This window comes from Petromyzon marinus, chromosome 16, assembly GCF_048934315.1.
Source record: "Petromyzon marinus isolate PM22_M1 ecotype Great Lakes invasive population chromosome 16, UKy_Petmar_22M1.pri1.0, whole genome shotgun sequence".
In the NCBI taxonomy this organism is placed as follows: Eukaryota; Metazoa; Chordata; class Hyperoartia; order Petromyzontiformes; family Petromyzontidae; genus Petromyzon; species Petromyzon marinus.
This window is the reverse complement of record NC_133682.1, coordinates 4,903,313-4,919,536: the sequence shown is the minus strand read 5'-3', so window position 1 is coordinate 4,919,536 and position 16,224 is coordinate 4,903,313. Positions and strand designations below refer to the sequence as shown.

General features: G+C 51.9%; 1 protein-coding gene across 6 annotated transcripts in view; it reads left to right on the top strand.

Moving 5' to 3' along the window:
* LOC116942958 (rho GTPase-activating protein 26) overlaps nucleotides 1–16,224 on the top strand; it is a 112,641-nt gene that overhangs the window by 72,528 nt on the left and 23,889 nt on the right. For 4 of the 6 annotated variants that reach the window (XM_032955469.2, XM_032955467.2, XM_032955470.2 and 1 more), the window contains 2 exons: nucleotides 5,624–5,683; nucleotides 15,333–15,374. In XM_032955469.2, coding sequence (XP_032811360.1) covers nucleotides 5,624–5,683; nucleotides 15,333–15,374 — 102 coding nt within the window. The remainder of the gene's footprint in view (nucleotides 1–5,623; nucleotides 5,684–15,332; nucleotides 15,375–16,224) is intronic. The other 2 variants (XM_032955472.2, XM_032955468.2) reach the window with 1 other exon arrangement.

Here is a 16,224-nt window from a genome sequence, read left to right as displayed (position 1 = left end):
GAATTGTTTGAACATACGATGTAAACATTGCTTAATTGTTCGAACCGACTAGTTGCCATCGTTCGTTTTGCAACACCGTTACGCAGTATTCGCGTGGATTCCACGAAACACGCGAGCGTTCTGTTGTGCAGCACGTGTTTGCGGTTGTCACGTGTTTACATAATGACTTGATTAAAAGGTAATTCAAATTGTGCATTTACCTAATTGGATTTTCAGCTGTACAATAAAACCGCGTTTGCAACTTCCATTTTTTTATTATAATGGCAGGATTGTAGTAATGTGCTAAATATTACTAAATATGTGTGCGTGCGTGCGTGTGTGCGCACGAAGACCGTTTATGCACGCGCGCCCACACGCCATAGGCTTTTCACCAAGATAAATGCATTAGTCATACATAGCCTGCCATTTTTTAAATTACAGCCAACTCAAAACGTTCAGGCAAATCCGGCGGTCCCAAAGTGAAAAATGTGTTTTTACCCGCACACACGCGAAGAAAATGATGACGATTGTGGCTCTGAAATTAACCCCACACTAACGCTGGCAAACCTTGCGCTGACAAACTGTTCAACTGGCGAAAGAAACGTCGTTCTCGGCTGCGGAAATCGCCGCTTCGTCTCTCAACCCCCACACAAAACTATCGTTTAGCCGCCGTTGGCTACGTAGGGTGCGCGCAAAAAATTCAACATTGGTAAAAAAAAGGAAATTTCGCCAGGTGAGGCCCCACTGAGCTATCGAGCTATTTTTCAGGAGCGACCTGGCCACCGCAAACGATGGCTCAACGAAGTGGCTTTTCGCGTGGAAATTTATAGCAGTCAAATAGCCCAAACGCGTGATGTTCATTCTAAATGGGGAGGGAAAAACCGCAGGACCCGGAGAAAAATCCACGCGACCATGGGGAGAGAGAGAGAGAAGCAAACTCCAAATATACAGGGGTCAGGGTCTGGATCGAACCCACTACCTCCCTTATTTACATACATAGCAGGTCAAGGCACAGCCCTGCAATTGCTTGCTCACGCCTCTGCTGGCTGGAAAGGTCTTCCACTCGAGGAAGCTCTAGAGGTACCATCCCCTCTTAGAGGATGTTTCTCCTACTCTTCTGCGCTGCGACGAATATACGGCTAGAGCCGGCGATTGTGGCGGTACGTTAATGCGCTGAACGATGGTGTCTGTCTTGCAAGGCCGTAATTATAATATATATTGGGTTGGGGACATCCCTCCCAATATTCAAATCTGCGCAAAATGTCCCCCCAATATATTGCTATTAAAAAAATTGCTATGCTATGTAAGTAAAAACAACAATTTGCTAAACCTTGGCCACAATATCTGGACTTATCTTCATATAAATCAATGCATAGATTTCTGTTTATATTATTGTGGTTATGGTTGTACTTTATTCATCCCTAATCTCTGCCATTGCATACAATGAAACAAGAAATGGTAAAAAAAAAGTAAAAACAGAGCAATGTAATACAATACACTATTAGACATTGTAAAAAATAAATGAAAAGTCTATCCCATGTGTTAGTGAATTTTTTAATATTTTAGGCAGGAAATTCGTTTTCAAATGTAGATTTTTTTTCTGGGTTGGGACCCCCAGACCCCCTGGAAGATTTGGTTCCCCCCAATGTTGGCTCCATGGCTACGGCCTTGGCTGTCTTGTAAGCAGGGCAGCTCTGCGGTACATTTTATAACAAAGGCATCTCATCGGGGGAGGAATCTTTTTTCCTGGGGCAAAATCCACGCCTAAGACGTCGTACTCGCCGTGCAACACGTATAATTACCTAAGCAAGCCAGCCCTCCGCGAGAACTCGCTTCAACTTCGCACGCGGGAATGCAACGTGGTTTTGAGCTATACGAGATGGGGGAAGCGTCGACATTTTCGCACGACCGGTGCATTCTCGTTTGCGAAGAGGAAGAAGGGTGTATTTTAGGAGCCCCTCCACCACGCGTGCCGGAGTATTTTAACGGGTAGATTGCGCCGCTCGATGAAACTCAGCAACGCGTACCTGAAGTGTAAAACCGTAAATATTTACGTCTGCTCGCGCGACCCACATCCTCTTTCGCGTCTTTTTTAGCAGCGGGTGGTAGGAGGGGGGCAGGGGCGGCGTGGGGGGGGGAGGAATCGATGGGGATGAAAAGGAAAATCCTGCAGAATGTTTGAGCCGATGCTCTTTTATCCTGGAGCTCACACGGTTCGCTGAGCCGGCGTTTGCTTTCTTTAAGGTCAACTCTCGTTTGCCGTAAATAGCGGCGTTGCCCCCCCCCCGCCCCCCCCCCCGTCTGCGGATTCAGTTCACCAACTTTTGGTACAGCAATGAACATTTTTTTGAACTCTATTTATTTTTCTTTCCGTTCTGACCGCTGATAACAAACAAAACAAAAAACCTCACCACCTGCGGTTTCGCCCTGTGCTGAGTGGCCGTGCTCTCGTGCGTTCCAGCTTCATCACGATCGGTCCCAGCGCCGCTCCCGACCACAGACCGTGGCGCACCGCCACCGCCCACCCACCCACCCACCCACTCACCCACCCACCCACTCACCCACCCACTCACCCACCCACCCACCCACTCACCCACCCACTCACCCACCCACCCACCCACTCACCCACCCACCCACTCACCCACCCACCCACTCACCCACCCACCCACCCACTCACCCACCCACCCACCCACTCACCCACCCACCCACTCACCCACCCACCCACTCACCCACCCACCCACTCACCCACCCACCCACCCACTCACCCACCCACCCACCCACTCACCACCCACTCACTCACCCACCCACTCACCCACCCACCCACTCACCCACCCACCCACCCACTCACCCACCCACCCACTCACCCACCTTGACCTGAGCGGAATTTTTTTTTTAGTTTGTTATCGAAAGACAAAAAACGAAAAAAAACCCTTTCTGACAAGAATTCACTTAAACTTTGCTTGCCACTGCCGAAACAATATTCTACCGTGAGTTTGACGGGTTTTTTTTTTTGTAATCGTCATCATCAAGACATGATCAATCCGCTGCTGGATTAATGCTCCCCCAAGCTGTCGCCATTCTCTCAGTCTTGCGATGATGGTGTCGTAGCGTGGTTAATTTCTAGTTTATAGTCGGTTGTCAATCCACTGCTGGATGAAGGCTTCTTCACACCATGTTGGTCGTGGGGGGGTTGTTCGACTAAAGTTCACCATGATGTGTCAGTGCGTGTGAACGAAGTGGGGGGGGGGGGGGGGGGCGGTGGGCCAGGTTTAGGTATCACTCTTGAGCCAGTTTTGCAACAAACTTAAAACAGTCTTATTCCAAAGAGATCTATGAATATACAGTAATCCCTTGTATATGTGTGCATGTTGAACTTTTTTCGCATCGTGCGTAGCCAACCGTGCTCATCGGCCGTCGTAGAATCTTTCCTCAAAAGTGCCGCGTCAAGCGGGGAATTCCACTTCCAGTACTGAATCGCATTTGCACTGTAAAATCAACCTGCAGTCATTCCATGGCTGGACGAAGGAATGAAATGGGGGCACCCGCCACCTTGTACTCTATCATTCCACGTACTGTACCGTGCTGTACCGTAATAAAGTAGTCCGTAGTCGTAGAGAAAACGCGTTGCAGTGTCAAAACGCGTTAAGAGAGGACTTGCCGAAGAAAGGAGATTTGTTCGCCCGGCCAGTGAAGGGCCGCTTGACCACGTTTAGTGCATCCCGTGACTACGTGGCTAAAAGCACCACTGTTGCGTTGACAATGCGGTTTATTATTTTCCTTTTCACGGGCTGAGGTGGGAGTAAATTTGCAACCTGTAAAATTGAGCAGATGCGCAAAAAGAAAATCGCGCACGTGATGGGAGTCCTGCGGGGTAAAAGTCGCTCCATTGTGAGCGTCACGAGTTTTCTCCCGCAGGAACAGTTGAACAGTTTGTGAAGCCAGCCAGCCAACCAACCTCGAGCCGCGTGGCCGACTAACCTCCACTAACCGCAGGGCGGAACGTCTCGCCCGTTCCGTTATTAACCCTTCGTAGCCCAAAGTCGAGTGGTGCGCCCCCCTCCTACTCCTTAACGCGCGTCAGCCATCCACGGGGAATTAGGGGGCCATCCATTGAGTAGGAACGCAAAACATCTGTCAGAACTTGAGCCCCCCCCCCCGCCTCCCTGTACGCACGCGTACTTTTTACACCCCCCCACCCCCCACCACCTGCGCACGTACGCTTGACGCACAACCCCCAACCCCGAATCCTATAGAACGTCTGATATTTAAGCCGCGCAGAAACGATCAGGGATTAATCAATATATTAACGTGTTTAAGCAAACAGATAGTCCACCGCCGGACCATCAAACTCATTTGAAGGCCAACGTAGACAAATTATTATCGAGGCTTCACCCCCCCCCCAACCCCTGTTTCCTATGCGTACATTGTCAATAGACCCCCCATACGCAAGCGTACGCATTTGGGTAAGCCCCTCCCCTCTCCCCCCTCCATGCGTACGTACTAAATGGATGGCCCCAAAACACTTTCTGTACCCGCCGGTCGACTCTTGTGACCGGAACCGTTTGAACGTTGTTACAACGTCGGGGATTCCGGTAACGGAATTACAAGCCCAGCGCTGGGGCGAATCGTGCGCACGGCGGTGACGGAGTGTGGTTGGGTGTCTTCGTGGCTATTGCACCGACTTGCTGATTTTGAGGACACTGAGAAGCCCTAACATGCGCAACGCTACTAATGTTAAACGTTGTCTCTCGCGGGCTTGTTGCGTCGTGCTGTAATTCCGTTACTGCGAAATTGACCTCGCGTTACACCCCCCTCTGCATCGCGGATGGTAGACGGACGGATATAATAACGAATATTTTCATTACTTCCCTTCATATACCAAACTGTAGGTGCCTAACTGATAATACAGCCAAGAAGTGGCTTGTTTCCAGCAAGCAGCAAAGTTAAAGTTTTGGTGAACGCTGTGCGAGTGATCATTTGAGATACGGTTGTGGATACGTACGGTCAAATTTAGGAATGATCTGCTTTTGGTGTCAGATTCATTTTTACGCTTCGTTTTTTTCTCTCCAATTTTATGCCGATTGTGCTATCCGTGTTGCGTCATGACACGAACAATCCGTTTGCAACTCTCGCAGAGCAGTGCGACCTCCCTGTATTAAAGAATGGCCCACAGATGCGGATATCGCAGATCTACCTCTGAGTTCCCTGCAGGTAACCTCTTATGCACAATAGGGGGCAGCACTTTCCCACCTGCCACAGAACGATGTTCACATTTGCGTGACAGTCAAAGGCATACTTTTAATTATCAGAGCTGGATTAGGCCGAATTAAGTGCTGACCCAAATTGAATTATGGTATTTTGGTGCTGGGCTTAGACCCAACAATTCAAAGGCAGCTGCCCGAATTTGAACCCAGGAGCTCAGCTTGGCCAGCTCATCATCGCTCTGTCCTCTGAGCTTTAAAATAAAATACCCTGACACGAAAAAAAACTAATCAGAAAAATTGTTCACAGTATTTTAAGTGAAATTGCATAAAAATATATATTTGGCACGTGAAATGAAATTAATATCGATGTGCAATGCAAATGCGTCGTAATTTTGTTCGTGGAATTAAAAGCCTCTAATGGCTGTGTGTGATCTCTGCAGGGTGACCTCCAGGACACAGATGTTTGAGAACAGAAGCAGCCGACCCAACCCCCCAATGAGGTAATGCAACATCATCCTGTGTGGTGGTACCATGATTAACGCACTGCGACATGAACCCCGGCGAACCGAGTTCAATTTCCAGCCACTGCTCACATCAGTGGCGAGTGATGTCAGAACCAGTTCTCTACTCTCTTCCCCCTCCCTTCGCCAAACCCTCACTGGGCAGCATCTATGAACCGGGTGAACCGAGTTAGAATTCTGGCCACGGCTTAACGTAAGTGGCGAGCGATATCTGAATCGGTCCTAGACCCCCCCCCCCGCACCCCCTTTCATCAAAACCCGCACACTGCTGACCAATGTGGTGAAGTATGGTCGGAAAAGCCCACCCACGAGCAACACGGCGTGGGGGAGGCCCCTCATCCGGCAGGTCGCTGGACTCGTCGTGCGATGCTGCTAAACCACCGCACCGCACTGCCCCATCCCACCCCCCCCCCCCGAACCCCTAGCCAATGCAATGCAGGCACTGCAGCCAATACCATGCGGGCATGGCATTGGCAGCATGAATGGCCCTGATTGGGGGGGGGGGGGGGAGGATAATGGGCAAGTGTGTGAAAGCTGTTGCCAGGCAATAGGTGTTGTGTACATTGAAATTAGCTGTAAAAAGGCATTGCAGGTGGAATGGTGGTGGGGAGGTCTACGCTGGGTCTGCGTACCACCCCCCCCCCCCTTGCCCCTCCCATCATCTCGCTGTGGTCGAGCCACAAACGCGTTCCTTTCGTTCCGCATTCACGACCGCCGCGCGGTGCTTCTCGGCGCGTGCTGCGCGCGGCATCGAGGCCGATGGGGGCCCACGAAGGCAAAAGCCAAATGTGGAAAGTGTGGGCGGTGTTAGTTTAGTAGTGGTCGGCCTTTTATTTTGACCGTAGCCTTTAGCCGGGGTCCACGCCTGATGAGCCATCGGTTGTGCAACCGGAATCGGATCCCCACCCCCCCCCCGCTGAGCTGCTTTCCCCCGCGTCCGAGCGAGCGGTCGCGCAGGAACAAGGAGACGAACACGACGTTGTGATTCAGGATCGCAACAGCCGAAGATGGCGGTGCGCGCAAAAAAATAAAGAAACGCATGGCACGCGATGAGACGCGTTTCCGCTGCGCATCGCCGAGCGGGTCCCCCGATACTTTGAGCGCCAGAGTCTGTCTCCGCTGTAAGCAACTAAACACTGCTCGCGGCCGGTTGCAGAGTTGCCCACGCGTATTCGCGATTCGGTTGCATGTGGCCGTTCGCTCAGGTGTGGCTCCGTCCAGTTGACGGCAAGATGTGGAATTTTGTTCTCGTCTTAGTGCGTGATTTTTCCCTCCACCACCCACCCTGCTTTCCCTCTTCCCCCAATTGCTGACCTCGGTAAATATTTTAACACGTATACTGCATAGCCAAGTACCATTGTGTGGTCTTGCTCGGTGCGCTGCAGCCTCGGTAACATTACTAAGTCATCTTAGTCTGCGTCTTCGTTTAGATTCCTCTAGTTAATGTCGTCTCGCCATCGCCAATCCTGCTCTGATCATCGGTGGAGAGTCGGTCACCGTCACGCTCAACGATTTCCCTCCACTCATCGTTCACTGGCGTAAACTAAAAGAAAGAAAGCACTTTGTTGACGACTATATATTCGTCAATAGTTTCACGAACGAAATTGGCACTGTGTGCGCGAGGCTCCGTGCACGACAGGGCCTCGCTGCGAGGAGAGCCTCCCAGGGACAGCCTCCTGATCCTCTCTCTCGCGGGCGAGGCAGGCGGAGGGTGACCCCACGTGGAGGTGGCTCCGCATTAGAGCTGCCCTCCCTTCCCTGCTGGGTGTAATCTGGGGGTCAATGAAGACAATGTTACCTTCATTTCTCGCAGCGGCGGCTTTTGGCTAGCCATCGAACAAAGACGGTCACCGCATCGCGCGCTTTCAGATGCTCTTCTGCGGCCATCTGGAACGCTCTTCTGATATTAGGAAGCCACTGGAGCTATGCACTTTAAAATCTAGATTGAAAAAAGAATTTATTTAGACCTGCTTTTAGTGTTTCGTTTGGTGGCCTTCCTCCACACCACCGATTAGCACTGTTGGTTACGTACAGTGCGAAAGACGTTCAACACCCATATGTTTTCTGATCACAGTTGCTACTGCTGCTGTTACAACAACATTACACGTGACATGACATTTGAAGCCGTGTTAATATGTAAAATTGAGGTGGCTGCGGTGACACAGAGCTCAACTCTCGCCGAGCTGGCACTGCTGAGATCCTAGGATTGAATATGGGTAGCCACCTGTGATTAAACCGTGTTTACAAGTGGGATAAGTTGATGTTGTCCAGGCCTGGTCACCAACGACTCCAGTCGCTCTTTATGAAATGTTTATTCATCTTGATAACAATGACTCCTTAACATTGACTGCACACGCAAAAAAATTAAATACCCAGGTCACTGTTGCAAATGAGACTATTCTGGTTTACTCGATTTCTCACTTTGTTAAATGTGACAAACATTACTCTCTGTGGCATTGTCGGTGGGAAATTGCTGTGCTGTACTGCGTAAAAAAGCAGTCATTTAAAGGTTCCTTGGAGGTAGTTCTATAATAGCTGCTTTCGCGGGCCGTTCTGTAACGTTAAGAGGTGGCACTGCTCTGCAAGTAATCAGATAGGATACTTCGTCTGATCACATAATGCCGATCGGGGGGGGGGGGGTATAAGCCACGTAAAAAAAAGAAAATATAATTGTGTCGTGCACCGTGTACATCGTGTGGTTTATCATTGGGAGAGCACGATTCGCTCTTGCAGGAGGGTGCAGGGATTGCTGGGATGGTGACGGCAGCCCTTGTGTTGTTATGTCTACCACCATCGGCACAGCAGTAAGTTGCAGACGGACGATACGACTTGGGCGGCCGCTTCTGCCCGCAGCCTCGCGTTAGACGATAATTTTCCTACGCCGCCCGCCGCCGTTTTTCACCCCCAAAGTAATCGCCGCGCGTACACACACACGTGCACGCACAAACGCTCGCACGCGCCCCTGCAGCCAGAACATGGCCACAACAAGGTGAATTAAAGATGCGTTTCGTGAACCCGGTTCGTGATTCTGGAACGACGTGCAGAAATGCTCAGCTCTCGCGGCGAACAAGATTAATTTAATTTAATTACCATTTTGTCTGCCCTCATTCTATCAATCGGGTATATTTTGAGCCGGGCACATTCAATGATTGCTTTGATGATGAGCCGCAGAAGCAGACGTCTCATTTGTGTTGAGGCCACATGAGAGACATGCTTCCCACAACGCCAGGATAAAGTTGCCCCATACCATTGGGCTTAGCGGCAATTGGTGAGAAGATTTCTCTGTAAATGATTTCACACATGCTGGGTTGGTGTGCTACTTTCTTCCTTTGAAAACCTAATAATTCTCTTTTAATGCATAGTTGCTTTTACACTTGCAGGGATGCTGCTGTGGTGTAACGGTAACCGCACCGTACTTGCAATATCCAGTGATTGCCAGTTCGAGTCGACTCCTGGCACGGCAGTTGAAACAGGAGTGCAAGTTTCTCCTCCCGCTTTTGCCTTCTTTTCAGCAGTACATTTGTGCGGTTGTGTGATTGGCAGGTCACGTTTGATTTAGTGAAGTGTGGGTGCCTCCACCTCCTCAACATGTGTGACCAGCTTGATGGAGTGAGACCAAAATGCCCCATCAGTAGAGGCCTTTTTAAAAAAGCATTTGCAGGGCTGCACACCTCATACTCATATTTCAGTGTCTTTAATACTTACAATCACAGGCTCGGGAGAGATTTCGCGTGGATGACACAGGATGGCCGTGCACGGGGTGACACGGGTTCGGTTGGCCTCTTCAGTCCGCGTAGTTGTGGCCAAAGTAGCCACGCCATGGCCGTTCTAGCGGTGATGTGCCCGCGCGTTTTTTTGTCTGGTGCAGATTCGGCGACACGTGTCGCCGGGGGGAGAGTTGACACGAGTGCACTCGCGTTAAACACACTAATTGCGTTCAATTGCGGGACGGATGTGTCCGTAAAAACCCGCAAGAGGAGGGCGGAAAGGAGCGATGAGATCGGGTGCGTGCGTGGGAGTGAGGCACAGCGGCGGCGACAGCTTTGGGGAGGCCTCCTCCATCCAGCGGTGGAGAGACGATGGCCGATGCCGATGCGGAGCCTGGAATCTCGAGGCAGGGCGGACGGGAAATTTCTGTTAACGCTGCTGGCAATGAATGAAAAAAATGTGTAACTTCATCCGGGAGGGGTAGATCCTGCCCTTTGCGGTCCTCCAAAATGAATTCCACGTGTTGTGTTGTTTTTTTTTTTCCGCGTTCGGCAGTGGCTCCGCCAATGCCACCTGCCGCAGCCCACCGGCGAGACGGGAGGGCGTCGCTGTGGTCTTGGCAATTCCGCCGTGCGGCGCACGCGACTTTTCCGTGAGAACCGCGGAACATGGCAACAACAACAAAAAAAAGAACGAAATTCTTTCGCCGCTCGATCCACATCACGCGCTGGCCGCTTCTGTGTAAAAAAAAAAAAGGTATTATTAAGAGACGGATTAGAAACCTGGCACCCGCTCGTTTGGGAAACGGACGCGGGTGCCAGCTACTGCCGTGGCATTTCGTTTCAGTTGTGGTGGAGATGGTCACTGTAATCCACAACAGATGGGTTTCAAAGATTTTCACCGGGAGTACCGATCATGCAAAGGACGTCTACATTTCTGTCGGTCTGCCGTTTTGTACCCGTGTACGCCTTGCGCTGTTCAGGTCTGCTTCTTTGTTCCGTTGGTGCTTCGGGACTTGTTTCACACTTTTGTGTGTGCGCGGTACGATATCAAGTCATAGATGCTGATGTAATGTTGCCCTACGCTGGAGGCTGTTCAGCTACCTGCAAAGTGTCCGACGGTTGTTGCTGTCCATTCCTATAGTCCAGCAGTGTAGGCGAGGGGGGTTGGTGGATCGCACAGAACACTTCCTGCCCGTAGACGTCGAGGAGTCCAAGTGTGGATGGGGTACTCCTCTTTCAAGGTCTATGGCCAGTGTGGACACAGGGTAATGTACAGAGCACATTCATCCAAGTCAAGGCTCTGGAGACCGCAAAATCGTTGATCGATGCCCAGTCAACCGGGTTGATGAAGGCACGGACCGTGGTGGTGGTGGTGGTGAGATGTTCTCACTACCTCACCTCGTTTACATGGGTTCGATCCCAACCCCGACGCCTGCATGTTTGGAGTTTGCATGTTCTCCAGGTCCTGTTTTTACCCTCCACTTTGAAACGTGCGTTTCGAGTATTTTGGCTGGTACATATTTCCACGTGATAAGCCGTTTAATTGGGCTATCATTTGTGATCACCAAGGTGCTTCTGAAAATGAGCGATACAGCTCAGTGCGCCTTACGTGGTAAAATAAGAAAAAAATGTTTATATAGTTTTAGTGTCTGGCTTGAACACCGTGGGCTGTGTGAAGGCCGCTTGACATATTGCACCTCTCTGATTAGCACGGTTGGCCACTTGCTGTGCGAAAGCAATTCAAATGCATAAATGCATACGTATGCCACTGCAGTACGTTCATTAGACGCGTCCACAGTGAAGTTACGTATCATCCCTAGCGAATGAAGGATATTCTCCATTGCCTTTGGGCATGGTAACGTGGCTCAGACTACGCTAAACCAGGATGCCGGTGGACCGCTTTCTCTTTCGTTGAATTTCGACAAAATTCGTGGCATTTGTTGGGTGACTCTTTTTTTTTGGTTTGCTTGCACCCTCGTGAAATATTTTACCCGCACATGGCCAGCTTGGGGAATAAAGAAAACCCTTTTGTGCGAAATCAATAACCTCGCACGCGTTCGCATCCACAACCCGCACACACACTCCGCAGAGACCCATCATCTCCACCACCGTGTCACCTTCACAGACTGTTGGGGGGCAAGTGCTGTTAGCGGGTAGCGCCTATGAAGGCCGGCACTGTGGTACACGAGGGGGTTGGGGTGGCCAGCACCAACCACGGCCACCTTTGTCTCTCCCGAGTGGCGATGTTTACTCGACCGAGGAGGCCCATGATCGGTCCGGATAATCGTCACCTTATGTTGGGTTGTCGGGTTCGCGGCGCAGTACGCTAACCGCTGCGCCACCGCTCCCCACACACACACGCGCTATATACAAAGATAAAGGATCTCCCGTACAGACTGTTGAGATAAGTGCCGTTAGCGGGTAGCACCTATGAAGGCCGGCACACACCTACACAGATGGAGCAGATCGTAAATACCCGGTCATTTATATTTTTTTGTTAACCACCTCCCACATTCGATATTCATTCTCCGCCGTTGTCTTCAATGTCCAGCTTCGTTCTCTTTCCCCCTTCCCCGTGGCTCGCTCGGCCAGCCGCCGCCGCCGTCTGCTTCGCTTTCGAGGGAGCCCTTTGCCGCTCGAGCACGTCGCCGTCTATACAGTGCGATGTACAGTGCGAGGAATTTAGGTCACGGCGATGCGCAGCTAATCCCGGATTCCTGCAGTGCAGTCCGCGTGTGTATGTGTGGTGTGTGGTTTGTGCATGTGTGTACGTGTGGTGTGTGGTGTGTGTACGTGTGGTGTGTACGTGTGTGGTGTGTGCATGTGTGTACGTGTGGTGTGTGTGTGGTGTGTACGTGTGGTGTGTGCACGTGTGGTGTGTGCACGTGTGGTGTGTGCACGTGTGGTGTGTGTACGTGTGGTGTGTGTATGTGTGGTGTGTGTGTATGTGTGTGTGTGCACGTGTGTGGTGTGTGTACGTGTGGTGTGTGCACGTGTGGTGTGTGCACGTGTGGTGTGTGCACGTGTGGTGTGTGTACGTGTGGTGTGTGTATGTGTGGTGTGTGTGTATGTGTGTGTGTGCACGTGTGTGGTGTGTGTACGTGTGGTGTGTGCACGTGTGGTGTGTGCACGTGTGGTGTGTGCACGTGTGGTGTGTGTACGTGTGGTGTGTGTACGTGTGGTGTGTGTGTATGTGTGGTGTGTGTGTATGTGTGGTGTGTGTGTATGTGTGTGGTGTGTGTACGTGTGGTGTGTGTACGTGTGGTGTGTGCACGTGTGGTGTGTGCACGTGTGGTGTGTGCACGTGTGGTGTGTGTACGTGTGTGGTGTGTGTACGTGTGTGGTGTGTGTATGTGTAGTGTGTATGTGATGTGTGTGGTGTGTGCGCACGTGTGGTGAGCGGGTGGGTGGGCGAGCGAGGCGAGTCGAGTTGGGCCAAGCGGGCGGGCGGCTGTGTGGTTGAGGCCCCTTCCTGCGTGTGGCACCCTCAGCGCTCCGTGTAATGGCGGCAGTGGCAGCGGTTGGCATGGAGCCCCCCCCCCCACACCCCGCCCCCCACCCCACACCCCGCCCCCTCCACCCCACCCCGCCCCCTCCACCCCACCCCGCCCCCCACGCCCACTGCCCCCCGCCCCCCACGCCGCCCCCCACGCCCACCCCCCCCACACCCCGCCCCCCACGCCCACTGCCCCCCGCCCCCACGCCGCCCCCCACGCCCACCGCCTCCACCGCCCCCCACGCCCACCGCCCCCCGCCCCGCCCGCCACCACCTCCCACCGCGGGTGCAAGGAATGAAACGGCCCCCCCCCACCATGTTGCCGATTGCTGCCCCTATTTGTAGCCCTCTGCCCCCCCCCGTGGACCGTCCCTCGCGTGGGTCCACTCGGTGTAAAATGATGCCGGCGCGGGGGGGGACCTAAATAGACGCTCGCTAACAGAACTTTACCCAGCTCCTGAAGAAAGGGGCCGTCCATAAATGACGTCACGCACCTAGGGGGGGGGCGGGGTCAGACATTTGTGACGATGTGTGACGAGGGGGGGGGGGTTGAAAAATGTGACGTCACATCAAAATGCGCAACTTTAAATAAATATAGACAACACGTTCTACTTAATTAAATGGACTTTTTAATAAATGTTTTCTCCTACAACATCAGAGTGCAGCGCCACATTAAATACACACTACAATGACAATAGTTTAAAGCGATTTCAAGCATGTTTTATATATATTTTTTTGGGGGGGGGGGCAGAGCTTTGTGACGTCATATTTGAGGGCGGGGTCTGACTTTTTGTGACGCCGTGTGACGAGTTGGGGGGGGTCAAAAATCGTCCAAAATGGCGTGACGTCATTTATGGACGGCCCCAAAGGGCTCGTACGAGGATCTATTTTTTTTTATGAAACAAGAGCCCCCATCAGGAAAGCACGAGCAATAGGCGATAGATCTTCCGCGGACAACAATCCCGAGGCTTGGTGCCCACGGGATAAGGGGTAGGGAAGGGTGATTGGGCTCACTGGCCCCCCCCCCCTCCTAACCCACGTAGTATTTTTAGGGTGGGGGCCATCACCGGTCACGGCCCGTGCATCGCCAACCTCCACCGATGGGGCACAAGAGCGAGCCCCCCGCTGTGCTCCTGTGGGGTGGAGCAAAACCGTGCACCACGTCCAAGAAGTCTGCCAAATCCACAAACTCAGCGGAGGCCCCTACTCACGACTCGCCCTCAACACGGCAGGGCCAGAAGCAGCGGCTTCTTGGCTTAGGGACTTTGCATTCACGAAGTAAATTGGGTGGGGGGGGGGGGCAGTAGTCAAGGATTTTTTGTTGGACTTCATATCCCAACGCGCATCCGGTATATCGGGTGCCCAAATCTCAAATCGCTACGGGGGGGGGGGGGCTGGTTAGGTCTGCCCCCCCCCCTTCCCCCGTCTACACACACACAACCCCAAGATATGCTCTCAAGGAGCCACACTATACACTCTTGGATTCGATGGACGTGCGCCGATTACCGCTGGCGGAAGCGTTGGCCGGTAAAGGCGCCGCGTACGGAGAAGGGCGTTCTTTTTGACGGGTGGCCCAGCGTCCCATTGAAGTACAATCTCCCTCGCGAGATGTATGGCGATTCGGCGCAGACTTGAATCGGTTGAAATGCCCCGCAGAAATGCGTAACGTTTTGAAGCCGCTGACAGCAGTTGGCTGATGGCACAATGTGCAAATGTCTGATTAGATTAGTTGGGTCAGGCAGAATCATCGCGTCTGTTTATAGCAAACCACAATGGGGAAATCATAACAAAATAAACTTGAGTATTTTCGCCGCTCGCACACTTTTGCCGTGCTACTGCAGCTTTAATGGGCCTTAAGCGAGCGCAGGGTCTCTGCAGGACAGGGTGAGGATTTTGCGAGTTCATGTCGAGAGGGTGGGGAACCACTCACGTGCAGCCTCCTGTCCTCCCCGGACACTACCGCCATTCCCGGACACCACCACCATAACCACTATTGCCACCACCACTGCCATCACCACCACCACTGCCATTGCCATCACCACCACTGCCATCACCACCACCGCGATTACCACCACCACTATCACTGCCATCACCACTACCATTGGCATCACTACAACTGTCATCACCACCATCACGAAAAACACCACTACTACCATCACCACCAACCACCAATCACCACTCCCAACACAACTACCATGACCACCACCAATACCATCATCACCACCACCATCGCTACAACCACCATCGCTACCATCACCACTGCCACTAAATTGCACTTCAGCCCCACCATAACAGCAATAACAAAAGCAGCAGCTCACAGTCATGCCTACATCCTCATTCCCTCAGTCTTGCCTGAGCTGTGTGCCATGTTGTGTCTTGCACCTCCCCTCCCCGTTCCGCTCCCCTGTCTTTCCCTCCGCAGTCCTCATTCCCGTCTAGGCCTGGCTGTGTGGATGGTCTCCAGGTATTTTCTGCTGCAACGGTCACTATTGAGTGAAAAATGGAACAACAAAACATTTAAATCCCACACACGGCCTACACGCTGCAGCTTTCTCCCTCCTCTCTGCTTCAGCCACTGCTTTCAATCGCGCCAATCTAGAGAGCCCCTTTCCAAATGTTTTTTTAAAACTTGCTTCTCTTACCACCGTCGGCAGAACGTCTCGGAAAATGGTGGGAGTACCCATACTTTACCCCACTATGGCAGGCCTGCCGATTGACTAACCGTGTGTGCCGCGTCGGACAGAGGCGTGCGCGAATTTGAGAAACTTTGCAGCGGTTATTTTAACTGCCACGCCGGGAGATGTTATCAAACCGCGAACTCTTGTTTACAAGTCCAGTAGCACGCTGCTGACCATTACACCACAGCAACATTGCTGGAATATTTGTTGACAGATCTGACAAAGAGTACAATGGTCTCACACACGGTAAATTTCTCCAGAACCCAGTTGCATTTAATGTTTTTAAATTCACATGCTTGGTGATTATTTTTTTTAGCGATGAGCCAAACAACTATAATTATTATTGTTTTTGTGACAAAAAAAAATCACCGGTAAACCTGAACCTTCAATGTTAATCACACGTTGCCAAGTTACTGACTCCGGGCGGAGGATAAAAAGGTCGTCGCTATAAATCGTTTTCCGTTCTTCTGAATAGATTGGCGTGACCTTTGTCACTGCCCTGCTTTTTCCTTATTCAAGTGAACATGACTAATCCACAACAGGGCCAGCTTCTGCTCTCCAGCCCCCATGTCGACCGTGCTGGCCACAGAATCGGAACAATTTCGCAGCCAGCCCGGTATAATTTAGTCCACCGCA